This window comes from Lagenorhynchus albirostris, chromosome 17 (assembly GCF_949774975.1).
Source record: "Lagenorhynchus albirostris chromosome 17, mLagAlb1.1, whole genome shotgun sequence".
NCBI lineage: Eukaryota > Metazoa > Chordata > Mammalia > Artiodactyla > Delphinidae > Lagenorhynchus > Lagenorhynchus albirostris.
The window spans coordinates 51,608,479-51,628,330 of NC_083111.1; the positions used below are offsets into that span (position 1 = coordinate 51,608,479).

Genomic DNA, 19,852 nt, shown 5'->3' on the forward strand with positions numbered 1-19,852 from the left:
AGCCCACGCATCACAACTGCTGAGCCTGCACGCCACAACTACTGAAGCCCGCACGCCCTAGAGCCCATGCACCACAACTGCTGAGCTCATGCGCCGCAATTACTGAAGCCCGGTTGCTCTAGGGCCCGCGTGCTGCAGGTACTGAGCCTGCATGTCACTCCGCAACGAGAGAAGCCACCTCAATGAGAAGCCTGCGCACCACAACGGAGAGTAGCCCCTGCTTGCCACAACTGGAGAAAGCCCATGCCCAGCAATGAAGACCCAACATAGCCAAAAAAGAAAAAACAAGATTTAATTAGAAGTTATAATGTGTGTATATTTGAGTCCCCCAAATGAAAAAAGGGGGGCAAAAGTATTATTTAATGAGAGAATGGCTGAAAACTCCAAGACTGATGAAATACTTTAATTCACAGATTCAAGCATCCGTATAGGCCCCTAATGGAATCAATACAAATCTCACTAAAGATGAAAAATCTTAAAAGCAATCAGAACAAATAGTCAATGATGTAGCAATAAGATTGACAGTTGATTTCTCAACAGAAACGGTGGAAACTAAACGGCAGGGGAAAATACCTACCAGCTTAGAATCCATCCCCTGTGAAATTACCCAGAGCTGCAATTAAAATGGTAAATATGAGGGCAAAACTAAATGAATGTTGACTATCTAGAAAAATAATAATGTCTCACAGTGTTTTTAAATACACATACATGTAATTAAAGTATGTAATAACAATTGCATATAAGTCTTGGTAAAGGCACATAGTTTTTAACATCCTTACATTATCCAGAAAGATGATAAAAGTGCTAATTAATATTAGATAGTGAAAAATTAGTAATTTAGGCTGTAATCTATGGGATGACCACTAACATAATAGTTAAAGAGTACGTCAAACTTTAAGGCAAAAAATATTGTAAGAAAAGTTTCAATATACTGGGAAGATGTAATCTAAAACAATTAGTAGGTGTTCAGTTCTTAATTTGTATGAACCTAATATCACGGTCTCAAAATATAGTAAGCAAAGTAAGGAGACTTAGGAGGACCTGAATAACCCACAATCATAGTGGGAGATTTTAACAGTCTCTATCAGTAATTTAAAGAATAAGCATGCAGAAGCAAACCAATATGGATGTAGAAGATTTGAACAACACAATCAGCAGACTTAATCTCATGGATGTGGAGATAGGAGTGTGTGTATGTATGTATGCATATCCACACATACACACAAACACACATATAACACTACCCTACAGTACAGAATGCACATTCTTTTCAAGCATGTATGGAGCATTTACTAAATTTATATGTGATTATAGAGCAAGTTTCAACGAATTTTATAGGTTTTAACTATTTAAGAGTATTTTCTTTCACCACAGTACAATTAAGCTAGAACTCAGTAACCAAAAGATAAAAATTTTAAATTGTCATAGATTGGCAAATTAAACAATATTCTCTAAATAGCAAAAGAAGAAATAGGGTAAAAGCCATAAAATATTTTGGATGGAATTATTAAAATACAATGTATCAAAACTTGTAGGATGCAGTCTAGATGGGAATTTCTTGTTTTAGATTACATATGTTAAGATTTTGCTCCTGGTAATGATGGAGTAAAATCTAACTCCCTGCTCTTTCCAATATACCAGATAATTATATCTCAGGGAAAGTCATATATATTCATTTATTTATCAGATATTTATTGAACACCTACCGTATGTCATGCTTACTACTGTATTAGGTGCTTGGTGTATAGCATTGTTTCTCAGCCTCAGCAGTGTTGACATTTTGTGACATTGTTCTTTTTGGGGGGACTGTTGTGTGCATTGTTTAGCACTCAATGTTTAGCAGTATCCACAGCCTATACCCATTAGATGCCAGTAATACTCCTTCATTTTGATAACCAAAATTGTGCCTTGGTTTTCTCAGTTGTAAAATGGGGATAATAATGATACCTACTTTATAAGGTTGATGAATTAGGTAAGACAATAAGTAAATACAAAGTCCTTAGAACAGTGCCTGGAATATGCTAGGCACTTGGTAAATGTTAACTGTTATTTTGATTGTCAAATATCTATGCATTTCTAAACTGTAATAATTTTTGTAAAGAAGAAAAATAGGACCTCTCCTTTCCATACTCCCAACCTAGATTCATGTTTGCTGGCAACTGTCTTTAAAAGGGTATTATAAAGTTACCATGTAAGAGAGGGTATTATAAAGTTACCAAGTAAGAGACTGGACTATGGAACAACTGTGATCACTTTCAACTCTCAATTACTGTGATTATATTTTCATATTGATAGAAAAGAATGATCAGTGTATTTCATTGTACTCTGGTACTTATATTTGTGAATACATGTTTTAATATTGGTTATTAAAATAATTTTAGAACTATTTTTATAATATTATTACAATATATTTTACAATTTTAAATTATTAAAGTGAATACTTTCAATTTGTTTGAAACTCTAAACTGCAGAAAACTGGTTTATTAGTATTTTTGCTCTGAACTGCACTCCATGGCGAACTTTTGAAAATGGTAGTGCAGTTGCAAACTTAATTGTGATTAAATGTTTAATGAACTCTTTAACGGATTGAAAAACTACTGTTAGACAAATAAGTGTAGACTAACGTTTACTCCTGAAATCAATTAAGAAGGGATATATATTACTAGTTAAAAGTAATCTGTAATTGTATTTTGCATTGCTTTTAAATTGCAAAATGAGGAAAGTGTTTTTGGCTCCTGCTATTTATGAAATAGCAGAAATAAATTTTAAAAATTTATTTAAAAATAGTTTTAATGTTTTATCACAAAAATCAAATTCACATATATGCTGTTCATTGGAGAAAATATTAGAATATAGTGATAAGCAAAAATATTGTCTTTCACTAAGAATTGTACCATTTTGCATTCTCACCATACCTTTAGAAAAATGCCTCTTTTTCTACAGCCAGACTGTATATATATATTTTTTTCCTTTGTCCACTTTTCTTAAAAAAAAAATGGCTATAAGAATTGTGGCAGTTCTAGGTACAGTTCAAGTTGTAGCTTCAAAACATTAGTTCATTCAAATGTGATGCTTGCCTTGTGTCAGGCTCTTTGTTAGGCACTGAGAAGTTGTTGTGAACAAAGCAAGCGCGGTGTTTTATAGGTTACAGTTTAGTGGGAGAGATTTAAAAAGAAACTTTAAACTGTGCTAGATGCTGTGAAGGAGACTAAGATGCTCTGTGACTAATAACAGAGATCTGGCTTAGCCTGGGTGATCAGGAAGGTTGTAGGACAGCCTTTTTAAGTATTGCAGAGCTAACTGACTTCTTTCGGATTCAGACTTGATTATTAATATTATTTTTGTTACTGTTAATGCTTCATTAGAACCATTCACCCAACTGAGCTAATTAGATACATATAAGCAAACTGTGGTATGGTCAGAATGTCAATTAAGATTGGATAGGTGGAGAGCAATGAAGTAGATATTTTCTAGATTCTTTAGGCTTAGGTAGAACTAATTTTTCTTTGAAAATTACTGTTTTAATCTTATAAAAACTGAGTGTGAGTATAGCATTTTGCTATGTTTACTGTCTTACTCAGTTTTGAGTTTTTTATTAGTGTTTTAGAGATTGATTTTTTTTTTAGAGATTTTATTTAAAATTGTTTAGATAGGAGTGGTATTTTATCAGTTCAGTGCAATCTTTGTTACATGAAGTATAGATGAGAAGATTAACATTAGTGCAAAATTTAAACTAAAACAAATACCATAAACTTGGTGGTAATGATGTGTTCAAGTGAAATGTCTTGATAAGCAAGTGAAAAATAGTTGGCACTCTATCTGAAATGAAGTGCATAAAAGTATGTTTGTATATGAAAGAGTATCTTAATCTACTTCATGGTATATGTAAGGAATTCAGTAATTTAATACAAAAGACGACTCTGTCTTTTACTATGATTGTAGAAGTAGAGACACTGTGAAGATTAATGTTACATATTTCAGACTTGGTTTGGTTAATAATAATAATCTTCAAATATAGTTTTTTTTTTTTTTTTTTTTTTTTGCGTTACACGGGCCTCTCACTGTTGTGGTCTCTCCCGTTGCAGAGCACAGGCTCCGGACACACAGGCTCAGCGGCCATGGCTCACGGGCCCAGCCGCTCCGCAGCATGTGGGATCTTCCCGGACCGGGGCACGAACCCGTGTCCCCTGCATCGGCAGGCAGACTCTCAACCACTGCGCCACCAGGGAAGCCCCAAATATAGTTTTATTATAATCAGGTTAGATGTGTTGAAAGATATGGCCCTTAACTTACTTTTTAATACCTTCCTTTCAGCTGACAGTTACTTAGGTTTTGAATTGACTTCCAGTTAGGTTTTGAATTGACTTCCAGTTATTAATAGTGTTTCATACTGGTCAGTTCGTAAAGCAAGCAGGAAGGAAGTACATTTACTTATTTTGATACTCGGTTGTATTTTAGAGTAGAGAATCCTACGTAGCAAGCTGTATTACTGGTGAATCCAGTGGATATCTGCCCAGTGAGCTCTATTTAGCGGTCCTTGACATTACTGTGAAAGGAAAATGAATTTAATAGAGTTTTGCATCATTTTTTTTTCAGACACTGGCCAAAAGAAGACCCTAGACAAGAAAGATGGGAGGAGAATGTCTTTTCAGAAACCCAAAGGGACTACTGAATATACTGTAAGTTATTTGTTTTGAAAAAGCTGATATCTCTTTGTGATAGTCTTATTTGAGACATTCTTTGTTTATGCTGTAAATAAGACAAAGGTTCCTAATTGCCTTATTTTAAAAATCTGTACACCACTTTCGATAACTGCTTTACTAATAATAATGATACTTCAGTTCCTAACTGTATTTTAGGATTTTTTTTCCTTAAAGGAAAATTTTATTAAGTGTGATATAAAGATAATTATTCTAGCAAATTTAACAAAATGATAATTTACTTGTAGTTAAAGTTCCTGTGGTACAATAATTTTTTATTAGGTTAGACTTTTAGGGAAATATTTACGTTTTTAGAAATGTGATCTTCATTATATTCCCAGCAGTGCTAACGGTAATGAAAATGGCAGATAGAATACGGAAAAAACAAGTTGCTATTAATTTTCCAGAATAACCTCTCACATTAGATTATTTACACTGATTTATGGCTAAGTTTCTATGTTCTTGAAATGACCCTCAAATTTCCTTGCAGTCAGCTTTTCATATTTCTGGTTACTATGGAAAACTGAAGTGAGAAATGTACTTTAGTCTGTGATATGCTGCTTCTTTGATTGAATGTAAATGTTGTTAGATAATTTTAACATGTTAAAAATCTGTTATTTTAACTGAGCTTAATTTTGTGTTATTTTGTGTTTTTCTAATATGTTATTGTAACTGTATTAAGAAGAAAATAGCAAGTTGAAACAATTTATACATTTGTGTCATCATGAAGTCTTCCAATCTTGGTTTGAGTCTTGATTATTTTTCATAAATTCTAAAAATTGAACCAATTATCAAATCCTTGAGTTATACTTTATTTTCATATACTGTATAATTGACAATTTGAGATTTTAAGTATTTTAAAAAGGTTTGAAACCAGATAATTTAAGGTAGAATTATATTTACTACTATCAAAAGAATCTCCTCTTAAGCATATTATAAACTCGAGTGTGCTTGTACCTTCTCTGCATGATTGAGAAATTGAGAATATAAATTCAGACAGTAAAATATTGAGTAATGTAGTTTGATGTATTCATTAGTGTTTATTAAGACATAAGACTGTAGGCATAAGGCATAAGATGTTATCTACATATGTAATCCTGTGGTTTTGAAGAACTACAAAAGTTTAGTTGGTTTTGAATTCAGGAGTTTACCAATTTTTTTCTTGTAATTCAATAAAGCTTGTGTTATCGGTAGCAAATTTAAATTAAGAACCATTATTTTGGGCAAAGGTTAATTGAAACTTGGCCATTTGTATCCTTGGGTTCTGCATCAATGGATTCAACCAACCATGGATAGAAATATTTGGGGAAAAAAAATTCCAGAAAGTTCCAAAAAGCAAAACTTGAATTTCCCTTACTGGCCACTATTTACATACATTGTATTAGGTATTATAAGTAATCTAGAGATGATTTAATGTATATGGAGGATGTGTGTAGGTTATATGCAAATAACTATGCCATTTTATATAAGGGACTTAAGCACCCATGGATTTTGATATCTGTGGGGATCCTGGAACAAATCCCCTGGGATACTGAGGAATTACTATATATTTTTTCTTATGTTATAAATGACCTTTGGGAAATAATCAGTTACTGATAAGAAAAGTTATAAAACATCCTCTAGGAGATCTTTGTTTTCATTTTTTATCCCTTTGTTTATTCCCGATGCCATATCCTAAAGATAGAAACACATGTGTTTCTAAAACTAAGATATTACTGTCTTCTATTCTTATTATAATTTGTAAAATCTTCATATAATATCTTTATATAAGGTACATAACATGATTTTTGTATTTGGGAAAAATATATTTTTCTATATTTCTTTTGAAATCTTTCAATATTACAGTGTACTCTCAACATTTACTTATTCTAAAATATTTATGGTTTAGCTTAAATGTATTTTCGGACCACCTAAATATAGTATAAATTAGTCATTGGACCTTAGGAAGCTTTAAAGTTAGAATCATACATTAAAAAAAAATCATACATATGTATTACGTATGTGTTTATATATGCACATACATGCACAGTTTTTAACTATAAAATTACTTTCAGTAGGATCAACAAGTAGACCTTGAAAATGCCATACATAACCATTTTCTTCCTAGTTAATTTAATATCCCTGTACCATTCTACCGAAAGCCTTGTCTAAGGTCACTAATGATTTTCTAATTATCAAACCTGGTGGCTTTTTCTTTGTTGTTGCATACCACTCACTGTTCCTTCTTTCTTGTTTTACTTTCCTTCTCAATGTTCTTTAATGTATCTTTCAGTGAGGATCTGTGAATGGATAATCAGGCAGTGTCTGAAAAGTCTTCATTGTACCCTCATTCCTGGTAGTTGAGCTGCCTATAGATTATTAGGTTAACAGTTATTTTCTGTCAGCACTTTTTTTTTTTTTTTTTTTTTTTCCGGATGCGCAGGCTCAGCGGCCATGGCTCACGGGCCCAGCCGCTCTGCGGCATGTGGGATCTTCCCGGACCGGGGCACGAACCCGTGTCCCCTGCATCGGCAGGCGGACTCTCAACCACTGAGCCACCAGGGAAGCCCTCTGTCAGCACTTTGAATGTAGTTATCTATTATCTTATGCCCTTCTGTTGCCTTTTTATTTTTGTTCATTTCTAGGCAGTCTTCTTTTTTTAGATTGTTTTTTGAAGTTTACTTCTTGTCCTTACAATTCTATAGTGCCACTGTGATAAGTCTAGATTCAGACAAATTTTTATCTTATTGTGTTTCTTCACTCTAAGGAATCATGCCATTCATAAATTCTGGAAAATTATCAGCCATTATTTCTTTGATTATATACTCTCCTTTCTCAATTTATTCTTGAAACTAATTGTACTACATTTTGTTATCATTATGCTTCATTGCCCTGTTCTTGCTAACATTTTGACTGTATCTTACACCTCTTTCACTGGTTGTTCTGCTCTTGTTGATTCCAAATGTGAGTGGTTCCTTGTATCTTTTCACCTTCCCATTTACATTCTGCAACTTGGAGAACTTAAGAACTTTACTATATGAAGTAAGACCCAAACTTTTTTCTATTTCTGCCTTTCTAGATGCTTACATTTCCTACCACCACTTCATATTTAACAAATTATAGCAAACCTTTCACCAAATTTTTTCTTCATTCTTGCCTAATGCTTTATTTTCTTGTTTCCATTTTCCTTCAATCTGTTGTTCATCCAGGTTGGAATTTTTGGATTTAGCATCAGTTGATCATTAATGTTTGCACCTCTGACGTAATACAACTACTGCTCTATTACAACTTCATTCAATCCATTCCTGTTTTCTCTTGAGTCTTATCTGAAAATCTTATACCTTTATCTCTTTCTTTACATTTGTATGACCTTAAGGATGATCTGCTGCTGTAGTATTACATTGGTTTTTCTGCATCCATTCTCTTGTGTCATTAATCATAGACCTGTAGCCATTAATCTAAGATGCCACTCGGCCATGTAACTTCCTTGCTTCATATTGGTGTTTTTATTACTTTCATTACCACAACTGATAGGATCATTGTGAAGATGAAATGTGTGTTAATTAATAAGAACTTTGTAAACTTCCAGATGTTTCTGCAAAGTAAAATTGGTTTATAGAGAGCTTTTACATACATTATCTCAATAAGGTAGGTGACATACCATCTCATTTCATAGATGAGAAAGTTTGCATGGAAGAAGAGAGCAGGGCTAGATTATTAGTCTGTGTCTTTGGCATCAATTTGGTTTTACAAAACCATTAAAGAAAAAATATATATTTATTGTTTTTTTTTTTTTTTTTTTACCCCCACATACATATCTACTTTTCCTGATTTTCAAAGTCTTTTACAGTCTAATTCAAAATGCCTAATTCAATCTCATCCTTTTTTTGAGATTTGGCTCTACTTACCTTCCTAAAATCCTAAATTCATGAGTGTACCCTGGATGGTTTAGGAGGAAGAGATAGTATCCCACAAATGTGTTTTGTTCTTTTCTGTCTCCTAATATGTCAGTTCTATTCTCTTCATTTTGAATGTTCTTCCCTACTCTCTACTTCTCAAATTCCTACCCGTTCTTCAAGATAGCTTTAAATCTTTTCCATAAAGTCTTTCTTGGACAATTTGGAGCAAATATGTTGCTCTGTCTGCTCAGAGCTTCTGTTGCATTTGTTGTTTCATTAAATTGCTCTTTATCTTTTATATAACCTTTTTTGTCTTTCTTGTTTTCTAACTAGATTGTAAATCCCATATGCACTAAAACCACTTCATTGGACTTCATCATTCTCTACAGAGATACTTTATGTATAGAGAACTCTAAAGGAATACATTGATCAAATGACTTTCTTTCAGGATAATTGACAGTTAAATCCCATGATTTAAGATTTCTATAAATATGATCATTAAAATACACTAATTCAAAAACATATTCCTCAGCTTTGGTTCAAATATATTTTCTAATTTATCTATTTAAATGGAAGATTATGTAAAGATCATTAGAAACAGCACTTTAAGTTTAATACAGGCATACTTTGCTAAAGTAAAATTAGCTTCTAGGAGTTACATATGTTTTACAAACTATTTATATTGTTTTAAAATCTTTGTAAAATAAAAATCACTTGTTTGTGTTTTGAAAATTATATTTTGTATTTTGAAATTGCTTGAAGTAGAGGCCTACATGTAATTGTGATGTATTATGATAAAGCATATACTCTGTATCATAATAGGTTGAGATCAGTTGCTAACAAACACAAAATTTGTCAAGTTATCCTGTCTCTAAAGATGGAAATACCAGTTATTAGTCAAATGTAAAATTGGTCCATAGACATATTAATGATCATTAAACCTCATAGTTTAGTTTTTCTGTTTTAACAAATTATTTTTTTTTCTCTTAAACAGGTTGAATCAAGGGATTCTTTGAATAGTATAGCCCTGAAATTTGATACAACGCCCAACGAACTTGTTCAGCTAAATAAGTTATTCTCCCGAGCAGTTGTTACTGGACAGGTATCTTTTTTTTAATGCATTGATGGTTAGAAGCATCAGTTTTAAGACAGAAAGTATCCATTGCAATACAGTTAATTTAAGAAGAGTAATTTTATGCACACTTTGAACAAATCACATTGGTTCTAGAAGAGAAAATTAAATGTCACTTATATCCATGTGAATTTTTCTTAATACATATTGAAAATAATTGTTGTTTTCAAATATAGTTTTAAAGAGCTTTAAAAAATATTCAAAGCAGTACATGTACCTGATAAAAAATTCAAACTTTTTTAAAGGTAGTTTATCTCAGACTTACAGTTTCCTTTTCCAGAAGCAACCACAGTTACCAATATGTATCCCCTTCCAAAAATATTCTAGCCTTTCTTTCTTCTTTAAAAAAAATAAATAACTTTGATTCTGGAAAAATGTTCTGTTGAAGCATAACTCAATCTCAGACTTTTTCATGTATGTAAAGTATTGCACTATATATAAGCATGCCTTGGAAATATTGTGGATTTGGTTCCAGACCACTGCAGTAAAGCAGATATCACAATAAAGCGAGTCATAGAATTATTTGGTTTCCTAGTGTGTATAAAAGTTATATTTACACTACACTGTAGTCTGCTAAGTGTGCAATAGCATTATGTCTAAAAAAAGTACATACCTTGGGTTTCCCTGGTGGCGCAGCGGTTGAGAGTCCGCCTGCTGATGCAGGGGACACGGGTTCGTGCCCCGGTCCAGAAGGATCCCACATGCCACGGAGCGGCTGGGCCCGTGAGCCATGGCCCCTGAGCCTGTGCGTCCGGAGCTTGTGGTCCGCAATGGAAGAGGCCACAACAGTGAGAGGCCCACATACTGCAAAAAAAAAAAAAAAAAAAAGTACATACCTTAATTTAAAAGTACTTTATTGCTAAAAAATGGTAACCATCATCTGAGCTTTCAGAGAGTCATAATCTTTTTGCAGCAGTCACTGATCACAAATCACCATAACAAATATAATAATAATGAAAAGTTTGAAATATTGGAAGAATCACCAAAATGTAACCCAGAGACAGGAAGTGAGCAAATGCAGTCGAAAAATGGCACTGATAGACTTGCTTGACACAGGGTTGCCACAATCTTTCAGTTTGTAAAATACGCAATATCTGCGAAGTCCAATAAGGTGACACAGTAGAACGAGGTGTGCCTGTATTATGGTTTAACCAAGCACAGTAGGCTTTAGACTTTCTACTTTTTTGCTTTGTAAACGTTGCTCTAGGAAACATTCTTGTTTGTTTCTCTTTTTCTTTATATGCACGTATATCTATAAAGTCAAGTCCTAGAAGTAAAATGGCTCAGTTAAAGGATATGTGCATTTTAAGCTTTGCTGGCTGTTGACAAATTGTCCTTTAAGGGGAACACCCATAATTTTTAAGAATTACTGTTTCCCCTCACTGTTGCCCACAGTTTGTGTTATCAAACTTATCTAAATTAAATATCTTTTTTAAAATTTTGTTACAGTTAGTTCGGTAATAAACATTCTTTTAATCTGAAGGTTTTAATTTTTAAAATTTATTTATGAAGGTCATTGTTAATGGTGCTCGCTTAGAGAATACCATCTGATTATTAATATTTTAGTTTGACTAAATCTTTATGTGAATATTTTCTTCCAGGTTTTATATGTTCCTGATCCTGAATATGTCTCCAGTGTTGAGAGCTCCCCGTCTCTAAGCCCCATAAGTCCTTTGTCACCAACATCATCCGAGGCTGAACTTGATAAGACCACTGTAAGTTTCCCTTCTTTTCAAAGCTATCAAGAAATGTCACTGTATTTGTATATATCACCATTTTTTTAATCCTACTTTGCCTATGGCTTGAACGAAATTTTACCTTTTTAGGTTGTTAATTACATTTGTAAATCCCGGTTTTTAAAGTGAAACATTCTTATTAAATCAGACAGTTTAAATTGATTATTGTTAATGGTAGTAGTAATCCAAAGATATTCATCAGCCGTTTTATGAATATCATATAATAATTTAACTAAGAAAGGAATTTTACTTAACAAACATGAGTATATCATGATAGGAAGTCCATGTCCAATTTGATTTTTTTTTTTTTTTTTTTTTTGCGGTACTTGGGCCTCTCACTGTTGTGGGGCTCCGGACGCGCAGGCTCAGCGGCCATGGCTCACGGGCCCAGCCGCTCCGCGGCATGTGGGATCTTCCCGGACCGGGGCACGAACCCGTGTCCCCTGCATCGGCAGGCAGACTCTCAACCACTGTGCCACGAGGGAAGCCCCCAATTTGATTTTTATTTGAGTTTCTGTGAATGTTTATATAATACTTAAAACTCTTGAGTTCATTATTGGCACACTTTAAAAAAATAATTTATGGGGACTTCCGCAATCCAGTGGTTAAGACTACGCACTTCCACTGCAGGGGGCGTGGGTTCGATCCCTGGTCGGGGAACTAAGATCCCACATGCTGCACAGCACTGCCAAAGAAAAAAAAATATTATTATCTTAGTTGTTCTTCAGAATATTAATTTGGAGTAACTAATAGTATATTAATTTATCTAGCATTTTAAAGGAATAGATGTTCTATATGTTACATTTTACAAATGAATTCCAAGGAAAAAAACTTTAATAATTTTGATTAAAATTCCTCCGACAGGAATTATGTTTTTTGTGCCTTTCCTGTGTAAATGAATACTAATCATAATTTCCCATTTTCATAATGACCCAATGATTATGTTTACATGTAAAAGGTTATTTCTCCATTAACTGGCTAGACTCCTGTGAGAGATTCTTCTGTGTTGCTATGCTGATTTTAGGAGACATCCTTTTCTCTGCCCCAATTTGCACTCAAAGTTTAGGATACCAAATGGCATACTGGTAACAAAACACAAATTATTAATGTTAATTTGCCTATAAAGTATTAGGAATTATTAGTTTCTAAGCTGTAGTATTAGACTAGTTCCACTTCTCTCATGGAGTAAAGGACATGATATTATTAATTAGTATTTGTCTCCTTGCCTAGGGACTTTTTTCTGTGTGTTTGTGGTGAGAGAGAGAGAGAGAGAGAGGGAGGGAGGGAGAAAGGGGGTCTTTTTCAAATGTTTTATTTGCTGGCTATCTTGTAAAAATGACAACTACTTTAGAATACAGCTACATGAAAGGAATGTATTACATTTATTCTCATCATTGACAAAAATGGAAGTCAGTTTCTAATGATACTGGACCAAACAGTTACTGGACCTTTTTGAACATGGCCATGCCATTGTCCCATGGGACTTAACAGATATATTCATAAGGGGCAGTGACAAAGGAGAGCAGTGTAGCCTTCAGTAAATTTAGCTTGTGTTCCATACCCTAAAGGCAAAATTGTGAAAAGCTAGACTACTTACCTGAATTAGGATTCCAGCGCGGATAGTCTGAGTCCAGAGCCCATGGTTTTTTACTAGCACTTTATAGCTGGAAATTGATAGCTCAGAAACTACTATCGATCAGTAAATAATTGGACCCAACCCAAAAAGATAAGTAATATTCAATCATTGTGAGTGTAGTAAAACCTGTCACTTTTGCACTATCATTTTGTAAAATTCTTTTAATCTAACATTCTTTTGTAAATATAAAAACCTCTTTTGTTTGTTTATCTCCTTTGATTTCTCCTCTCTGCATCTTAAATTTATTTATTATGCTAATGCCATTTTAGGCTAGAACTACTAGTGTGATATATTTAGGATGGAATTCAGAGGAAAAAGAATTTTAAATAAATAATATGGAAAAGTGAAACGGTTTTAAATAGTTTTTAATTTCGGCTTATGTTACTATACTCCACTGAAAGATGGGCTAGCAGATAGTTGTATTCTCTTTAATATAAAACACTCTTTAGTATACTCTAATAAATCTAAAAGATAATAAGAAAAGTAGAGTACTTATGTGGTAAGAAAATATAATTTTGAAATTATATTTCATGGTAGTAAGAAAATATAATTTTGAAAAAAATACTACTAAGAGATTCTATGGAAGGCCTAGAAGGTCTTACAGGAGAAAATATATAAAGCATTAATAGAGTTTAGGCACATTAAAAGCTTCTTTTTAAGCATAGGCAATTATTCTGCTACATTTACTATTAACATTTAAAAAGTACTTACTATGCATTTATTAATGAGGAAACTAAGGCATAGAGAGAATGAGTAATGTACACAAGGTCACATACTTAATGAGTGGTAGAGCTGAGATTTAAACCCTGACAGTCTACATCCAGGTTTTGTGTTATATTCTTAACCACTTTTTGAACTAATTGATGAAAGGGTAAGGATTAGCAGTACAGATTCTCTGTGACTGAGACATACAATCTAAAATTAAAATATATGTGTCCTAAATTGTAGAAACTAGAAAGTTTGTAGTAAAGAGCTATGTGGAAGTAATGTAGCAAATTTTTGCTTACCAAAGCAAAAATAAAAGTAAAGCAGATAATCGGAAGTATTGCTTAAAATGATTAAAAGGTGAACAAAAGCATTGCCTTTTTTCCCTCAATATTTAAGATTATCTGGACTTTTAAATATGTTGTTCTTCTGTTTATGTAACTTAAAAAATTATTATTTGCCTGTATTAATTTCCTGGGATTGCTGTAACAAAGGATTACAGAATGGGTGGTCTAAATCAGAAACTTACCTCACAGTTCTGGAGGCTAGATGTCTGGAATCAAGATGTTGGCAAGCACCTTGTGGGGGAGAATCCTTCCTTGCCTCTTCTAGCATCGGGTGTTGGCCCACAATCCTTGTCATTCCTTGTCTTGTTGGACAGATTACTCCAGTTTCTGCCTTTGTAGTCACATGGCTGTCTTCTCCTTGTGTGTTTGTGTCTTCACATAGTGGTCTCCTCTTCGGATAAGGAAACCAATTAAATTGGATTAAGGGTCCACTCTACTCCTCCTGTGTGACTTCAGCTTAACTCACTTCATCTGTGAAAAGCTGATTTCCAAATAAGGTTGCATTCTGAGGTAGGGGGTTAGGACTTCAGCATATCTTCTTGGGTGACACAGTGAAGTGTCATAATGTTGCCTTTTATAAAATTTCAAGAGAACCACATTGTTTAGTCAGGGAACTTTAGAAGGTTTTCTAACTCTAGTCAAATAAGATTTTTTTAAAAAAGACATTCAGTGACTATTCTCTTTACATATAGATGAGAAAATGTATAAAAGAGTGATGTTAATTTCTTACAGGGTTTTGGGGATCTTGAGAATATTTGTGAAATCTAATAAAATAAACCTCCCTCTATTTTAATTATGCTAATCACATAATTCATTGACATCCTGAACTTATATACCTGAAAACAGACATTAAAGTAATAGCACACATGCAAGAAGTTAAAAAAATTTTAGTTAGAAATATCAATATAGTTTGAAGAAATTAAATATAGCATATGCTTCAAAAATTGTTCTCACATATGCCATCCTTAAACTAGTCACAAGCATTCCTCTCCCCTCTTTCCCTTCTTCCTTACTTCCACCTCCTTCCTCTCTCTCTCTGTGTATAATATTACATATTTAAACTTAAAATAAATTTTAAATCACTAAAATATATATATTTTATCTGATATATAATATATAAATTATGATTTTAAATTTCATGCTTTTAAACCTAAATTTTCATATGTAAGTATATATACTTTATTATATAATAAACATAAGCTTATATATTACATATTATATTAAAATAAAGTTAAACAACTATAAATGCCGTATGTATAAATAACACATGAATTATATGTTACCTATATATTGTATAATATAATTTAACTTTGGTGCTTTTAAACTTAAATACCAACAGTTTATTAGGGAATTATAATTTTTTAATATGTATTTTTTAAATGGTGGTGCTATAATTATACCTTAGTCTTACATTCTTAGAACAAAATTTTATATTTGAAATATGTGAAAACATAAAATGTCATAGTACGACTTTGTATTTATATAGATTTTTAGGAAAGCATTTCTTTATATAGAAGAAATCTCTGTATTTGTAATATCACAAATAAATAGTTAAATTACTGGGTGAGAGTTTTATTCTAGATTCTGAAAGCAAGCATTGTTCTCATAATTAGAATTTAAAAATTGATCCTTCTTTGCTTTTTAACCTGGTTGCTAAAAAGCTCAGTGCCAGGTCCAAAACTCCAAGTACAACACTTAAAATTGCATTTTATTTTTTCTTCACTCTGATATTTTTATTTTTTATCTGTATTGTATTTTATTCTGTATGTTTGTTTTAAGAGCCTCAAATTCTTAAGAAGTGGAGTTTAAATAAATTCTGAGAGTGATAGTTAAACATAACAATTTATAGGAAGTAAATGGTACCCATCATATTTATTGGATTGAGTGAAGAAACATAATATTCACTGCTTTAAAAATAAACATTTTATTTTAGATTATATATTATATATGTTTGTATGAAATAAATATAAATGTTGGTACTTCTGTGCCTGTATGGTTTTTCCTTCTCAAATTTTGTATGCCTTACCTACATGTTACCAGATAACATTTCTACGTATTTTCAATCACTAAAGAACAAAAACTCCATAAAGCCAAGGCAACATGGGAAAAGGAGAGTTTGGAGTTGCTAATTAGCTTATGGTAATGATTTATAATAATACTCTACAAATTATGTAATATTTAATCATATTGTACAAAAAAGATGACCATAAGTCAACTTTTTTGGGTCACTTGCCATAGCATTGCTTTCCTTTTGCACATTTGAACAATTGAGGTGACAATTGAGGCTTGATAAATAAATGTTTATAATCCTGTATTTTTAAGGACCTTTCCATCCCTAGTGGCTAAAACAAAATTGCACAAAGAAGCTTCAGAAAGCACTCAAATAAGCTTATTCAAATCACCTTATTAAGAAACAGAATCTGTAAATTCACAGAGATACGGAGATACTGATACTTTGGATCATGTACATGTATGTAAGTTAAAATGAGGTCTGATTATGATTTCTCTAAACAACTTTGATCTCTTTTAAAGAAATACTCTTTTATGCTATACTTTGAGCATTCGTTAAGCTAATCTCATGTATTCTTTTTAATAGGATTACTTTGACAAGTTGGGATTGCTATTGATACTGAGTTGTAGAATTTGAGGCTTTGAAGGAACCTCAGAGATCTTGTTCTATGAGGTATATGTTTAAGGAAAATATTTGACAATGTACCCTGATACAGTTTCTGTGAATAATATGGTTATTTAGTAGATACTGTTGTCACCTGATTTGGGAGTAACTGAACAGTCATAGGCAAAATTTGTGTATTGCTTTGTGCCAGTTTGCAGGGGGCCCTGTGATGGCTCTGTATTGGCTTTTTTTTCCCCTCTGCACACAATCTTTTAGAAGAATGTTTGAAATGGAAAGCGTATAGTAGTGCAGTTAAGCTCACTAGTTCATGTGTTGGCAACATGGGTTTTCATCTCAGCTTCATCTTACTCATTGGGCAAGTTACTGAATTTGGACAAGCATACGTTTCCTTAAAAATTAAGGTAATAGTATATACCTTATGAGTGATTTGAAAGTGAAATGGTCTTTATAATATACTTAAATATAAAGGTATTCATAAATATCAATTAATATTATTAATGTCCCTTATTTAATTATCTGTGCTAAATGGATTTATATATGATATAAAACTCTTAGATACAGTAACTACCAGAGACAACAGGATGAATGTAAAGTTATTAGTTTGTATCACAAAATGAAAAGATTGATAATAATGCTATAACAGTATCATGCAGCTGTTAAAATATAATTCCATTTTAGGTTTTTTAAAAATATAATTATATCAGATGTAGCTGTTTTGCAGTGTTCTGAACTGGTCTACCTTCAAAAAATGTCTGTTGAGTATCTGCCCAAGTGCTTGGGATTCAGCCCTATATTTTAGGAAGGGTATATGAAATTTAGAAAGGAAGTCTACAAATTCTGTCCTATATAGGACAGAATTTAAGGAATTAGATGCATTTATTAGAGTAGAAAAAGTCATGTTAAAATTTGATAGTTCTTTTCAAGTATCTCAAAGTCTGTGAGACTGAAGAGGAAGCAGTCTTGTTTATTATTTCAAAAGGGCAAATAATAACTATTAGGTATTAATTACAGAGTGGCAGATTTTAGTTCAAAGCTCTGAAGAACCTTGCTACTATGAAAACTATTATATAAGGCATTGTGCATTTACTTATAAGGTATGAAATGCCTCTGTGGAGGTATTTAAAACAAAGATTAAAAGGCATCTGTCTAACCTTCCTACATTTGTACAGAATAGTGAACTTTGGGAAAACTATGAGTTCTGTGAACTTGGATAGAAAAAATTTTAAGTGAAATCTAGCATTTTTAAAGATTAAGAATATAAGCAGCAAACTATAGAAAAGCACCAGGATACCTGTGACTTTGTCTCCAATAGAACTCACATATTTTCAGTTCTTTTTTTTTTTTTTTTTTAATGGTACGCGGGCCTCTCACTGTTGTGGCCCCTCCCGCTGCGGAGCACAGGCTCCGGACACGCAGGCTCAGCGGCCATGGCTCACGGGCCCAGCCGCTCCGCGGCATGTGGGATCTTCCCGGACCGGGGCACGAACCTGTGTCCCCTGCATCGGCAGGCGGACTCTCAACCACTGCGCCACCAGGGAAGCCCTAGAACTCACATATTTTCAAATCCATTTAGAGTTGTTGTAGATATCACAGAATGTTGTTTATGGCCATGTACTTCAAAATTATCGTTATGAGTCATCACTAGATCTTGTTATTTAATGTATTAATAAAGAAGCGTATATATCTATAAATAAAAATATCTCTGATTAAAAAGTGTTTTGATAATTGTTTCGATATAATTGTTTTTCTTTGTAATTCTATATTTTGAGTATTAAAAAAAACATTCTGAAAAGGAGGTCTATAGGCTTCACTGTGGGAATGGTCCATGGCATCAAAAAAGTTAAAAACCTATGATCTAACTAATTAATACTTTGTAAAATGGTACTGATAAATTCTTTATAGCTTGAGATTTTAACAGGCTCTTCAATGAATGGATTCTGCTGAATTCCTAGCTTTCACAGACAAGCACTCACCTTTTCTCTGCTCCCAGCACCTGAGGGATATATTAAATGATCAGGACCAGTGATTTCATTCAGGAGCAACTGAATGTGTATGTGTGTGTATACACACCCACACACACACACAAACACATATGTATTATAACCAGTATATATATATTCCCATTAAAAAAATCTTTGAAAAATGTAAGTTTAAGCTGTATTAGAGATCTTTACCAAATGTAAAAGAAGTGACATTCTTTCCCATATTTTTTTTTTTTTTTTTTTTGCGGTACGCGGGCCTCTCGCTGTTGTGGCCTCTCCCGTTGCGGAGCACAGGCTCCGGGCATGCAGGCTCAGCAGCCATGGCTCACGGGCCCAGCCACTCCGCGGCATGTGGGATCCTCCCGGACCGGGGCACGAACCCGTGTCCCCTGCATCGGCAGGCGGACTCTCAACCACTGCGCCACCAGGGAAGCCATCTTTCCCATATTTTTTTACATAAAAACGTTTTGAGCTGTTCTACAGAATGTGATGAGAAGGAAGAACACTTACTGGGGAGAGCTATGCATTTGCATTTAACAATGTGCTTAGTTTTATTTAGTTCTCTGAAGTGTCTTTGTCTTTTTTTTTTTTTAAAGAATCCTGATGTAGTCCACCCGAAAGAAGAAACTCTCTCATCTGCTTTTACTGGTATTCGACCTGCACGAGTTGTATCTTCAACTTCTGAGGAGGAAGAAGCATTTACTGAGAAATTTCTTAAAATTAATTGCAGATATATTACCAGTGGCAAGGTAATGGATAAAACTTTAGAAAAAACTGTTAATCATTTTTTATTTATTACTAAAATATGACAGTTTTGCATTTACATTTTTAGTCATCAGCATCAGCACATGATGATCAATTTAAAATAATCTTGTGAAATAGGCAGTCGTATTCCTTCTTCACAGGGAAAAAAAAAAAAAACTTTCAGAAAAGGTTAATGAGTCCAGGGTTTCTCTATCCTGGCTAGAATTCAAACCCAGTTTGAATCTGTGTTTTATCTACCACACGTTGCTGCTTTTCTAAAGCAGAGAACTTCTAGTCTGCAAAGGGAATTATAGTAAAGTACAGTAGTGTTCAAAATAAACTCCAGGTGTTGCTAAG

At 33.2% G+C, this 19,852-nt stretch overlaps 1 protein-coding gene across 6 annotated transcripts in view; it reads left to right on the forward strand.

Annotated features, from left to right (window-relative positions):
• The window catches only part of OXR1 (oxidation resistance 1), a 375,079-nt gene that overhangs the window by 290,389 nt on the left and 64,838 nt on the right, over positions 1 to 19,852 (forward strand). For all 6 annotated transcript variants that reach the window (XM_060127554.1, XM_060127556.1, XM_060127558.1 and 3 more), the window contains 4 exons: positions 4,597 to 4,679; positions 9,573 to 9,680; positions 11,312 to 11,425; positions 19,348 to 19,500. In XM_060127554.1, the coding sequence (XP_059983537.1) occupies positions 4,597 to 4,679; positions 9,573 to 9,680; positions 11,312 to 11,425; positions 19,348 to 19,500 (458 nt within the window). The remainder of the gene's footprint in view (positions 1 to 4,596; positions 4,680 to 9,572; positions 9,681 to 11,311; positions 11,426 to 19,347; positions 19,501 to 19,852) is intronic.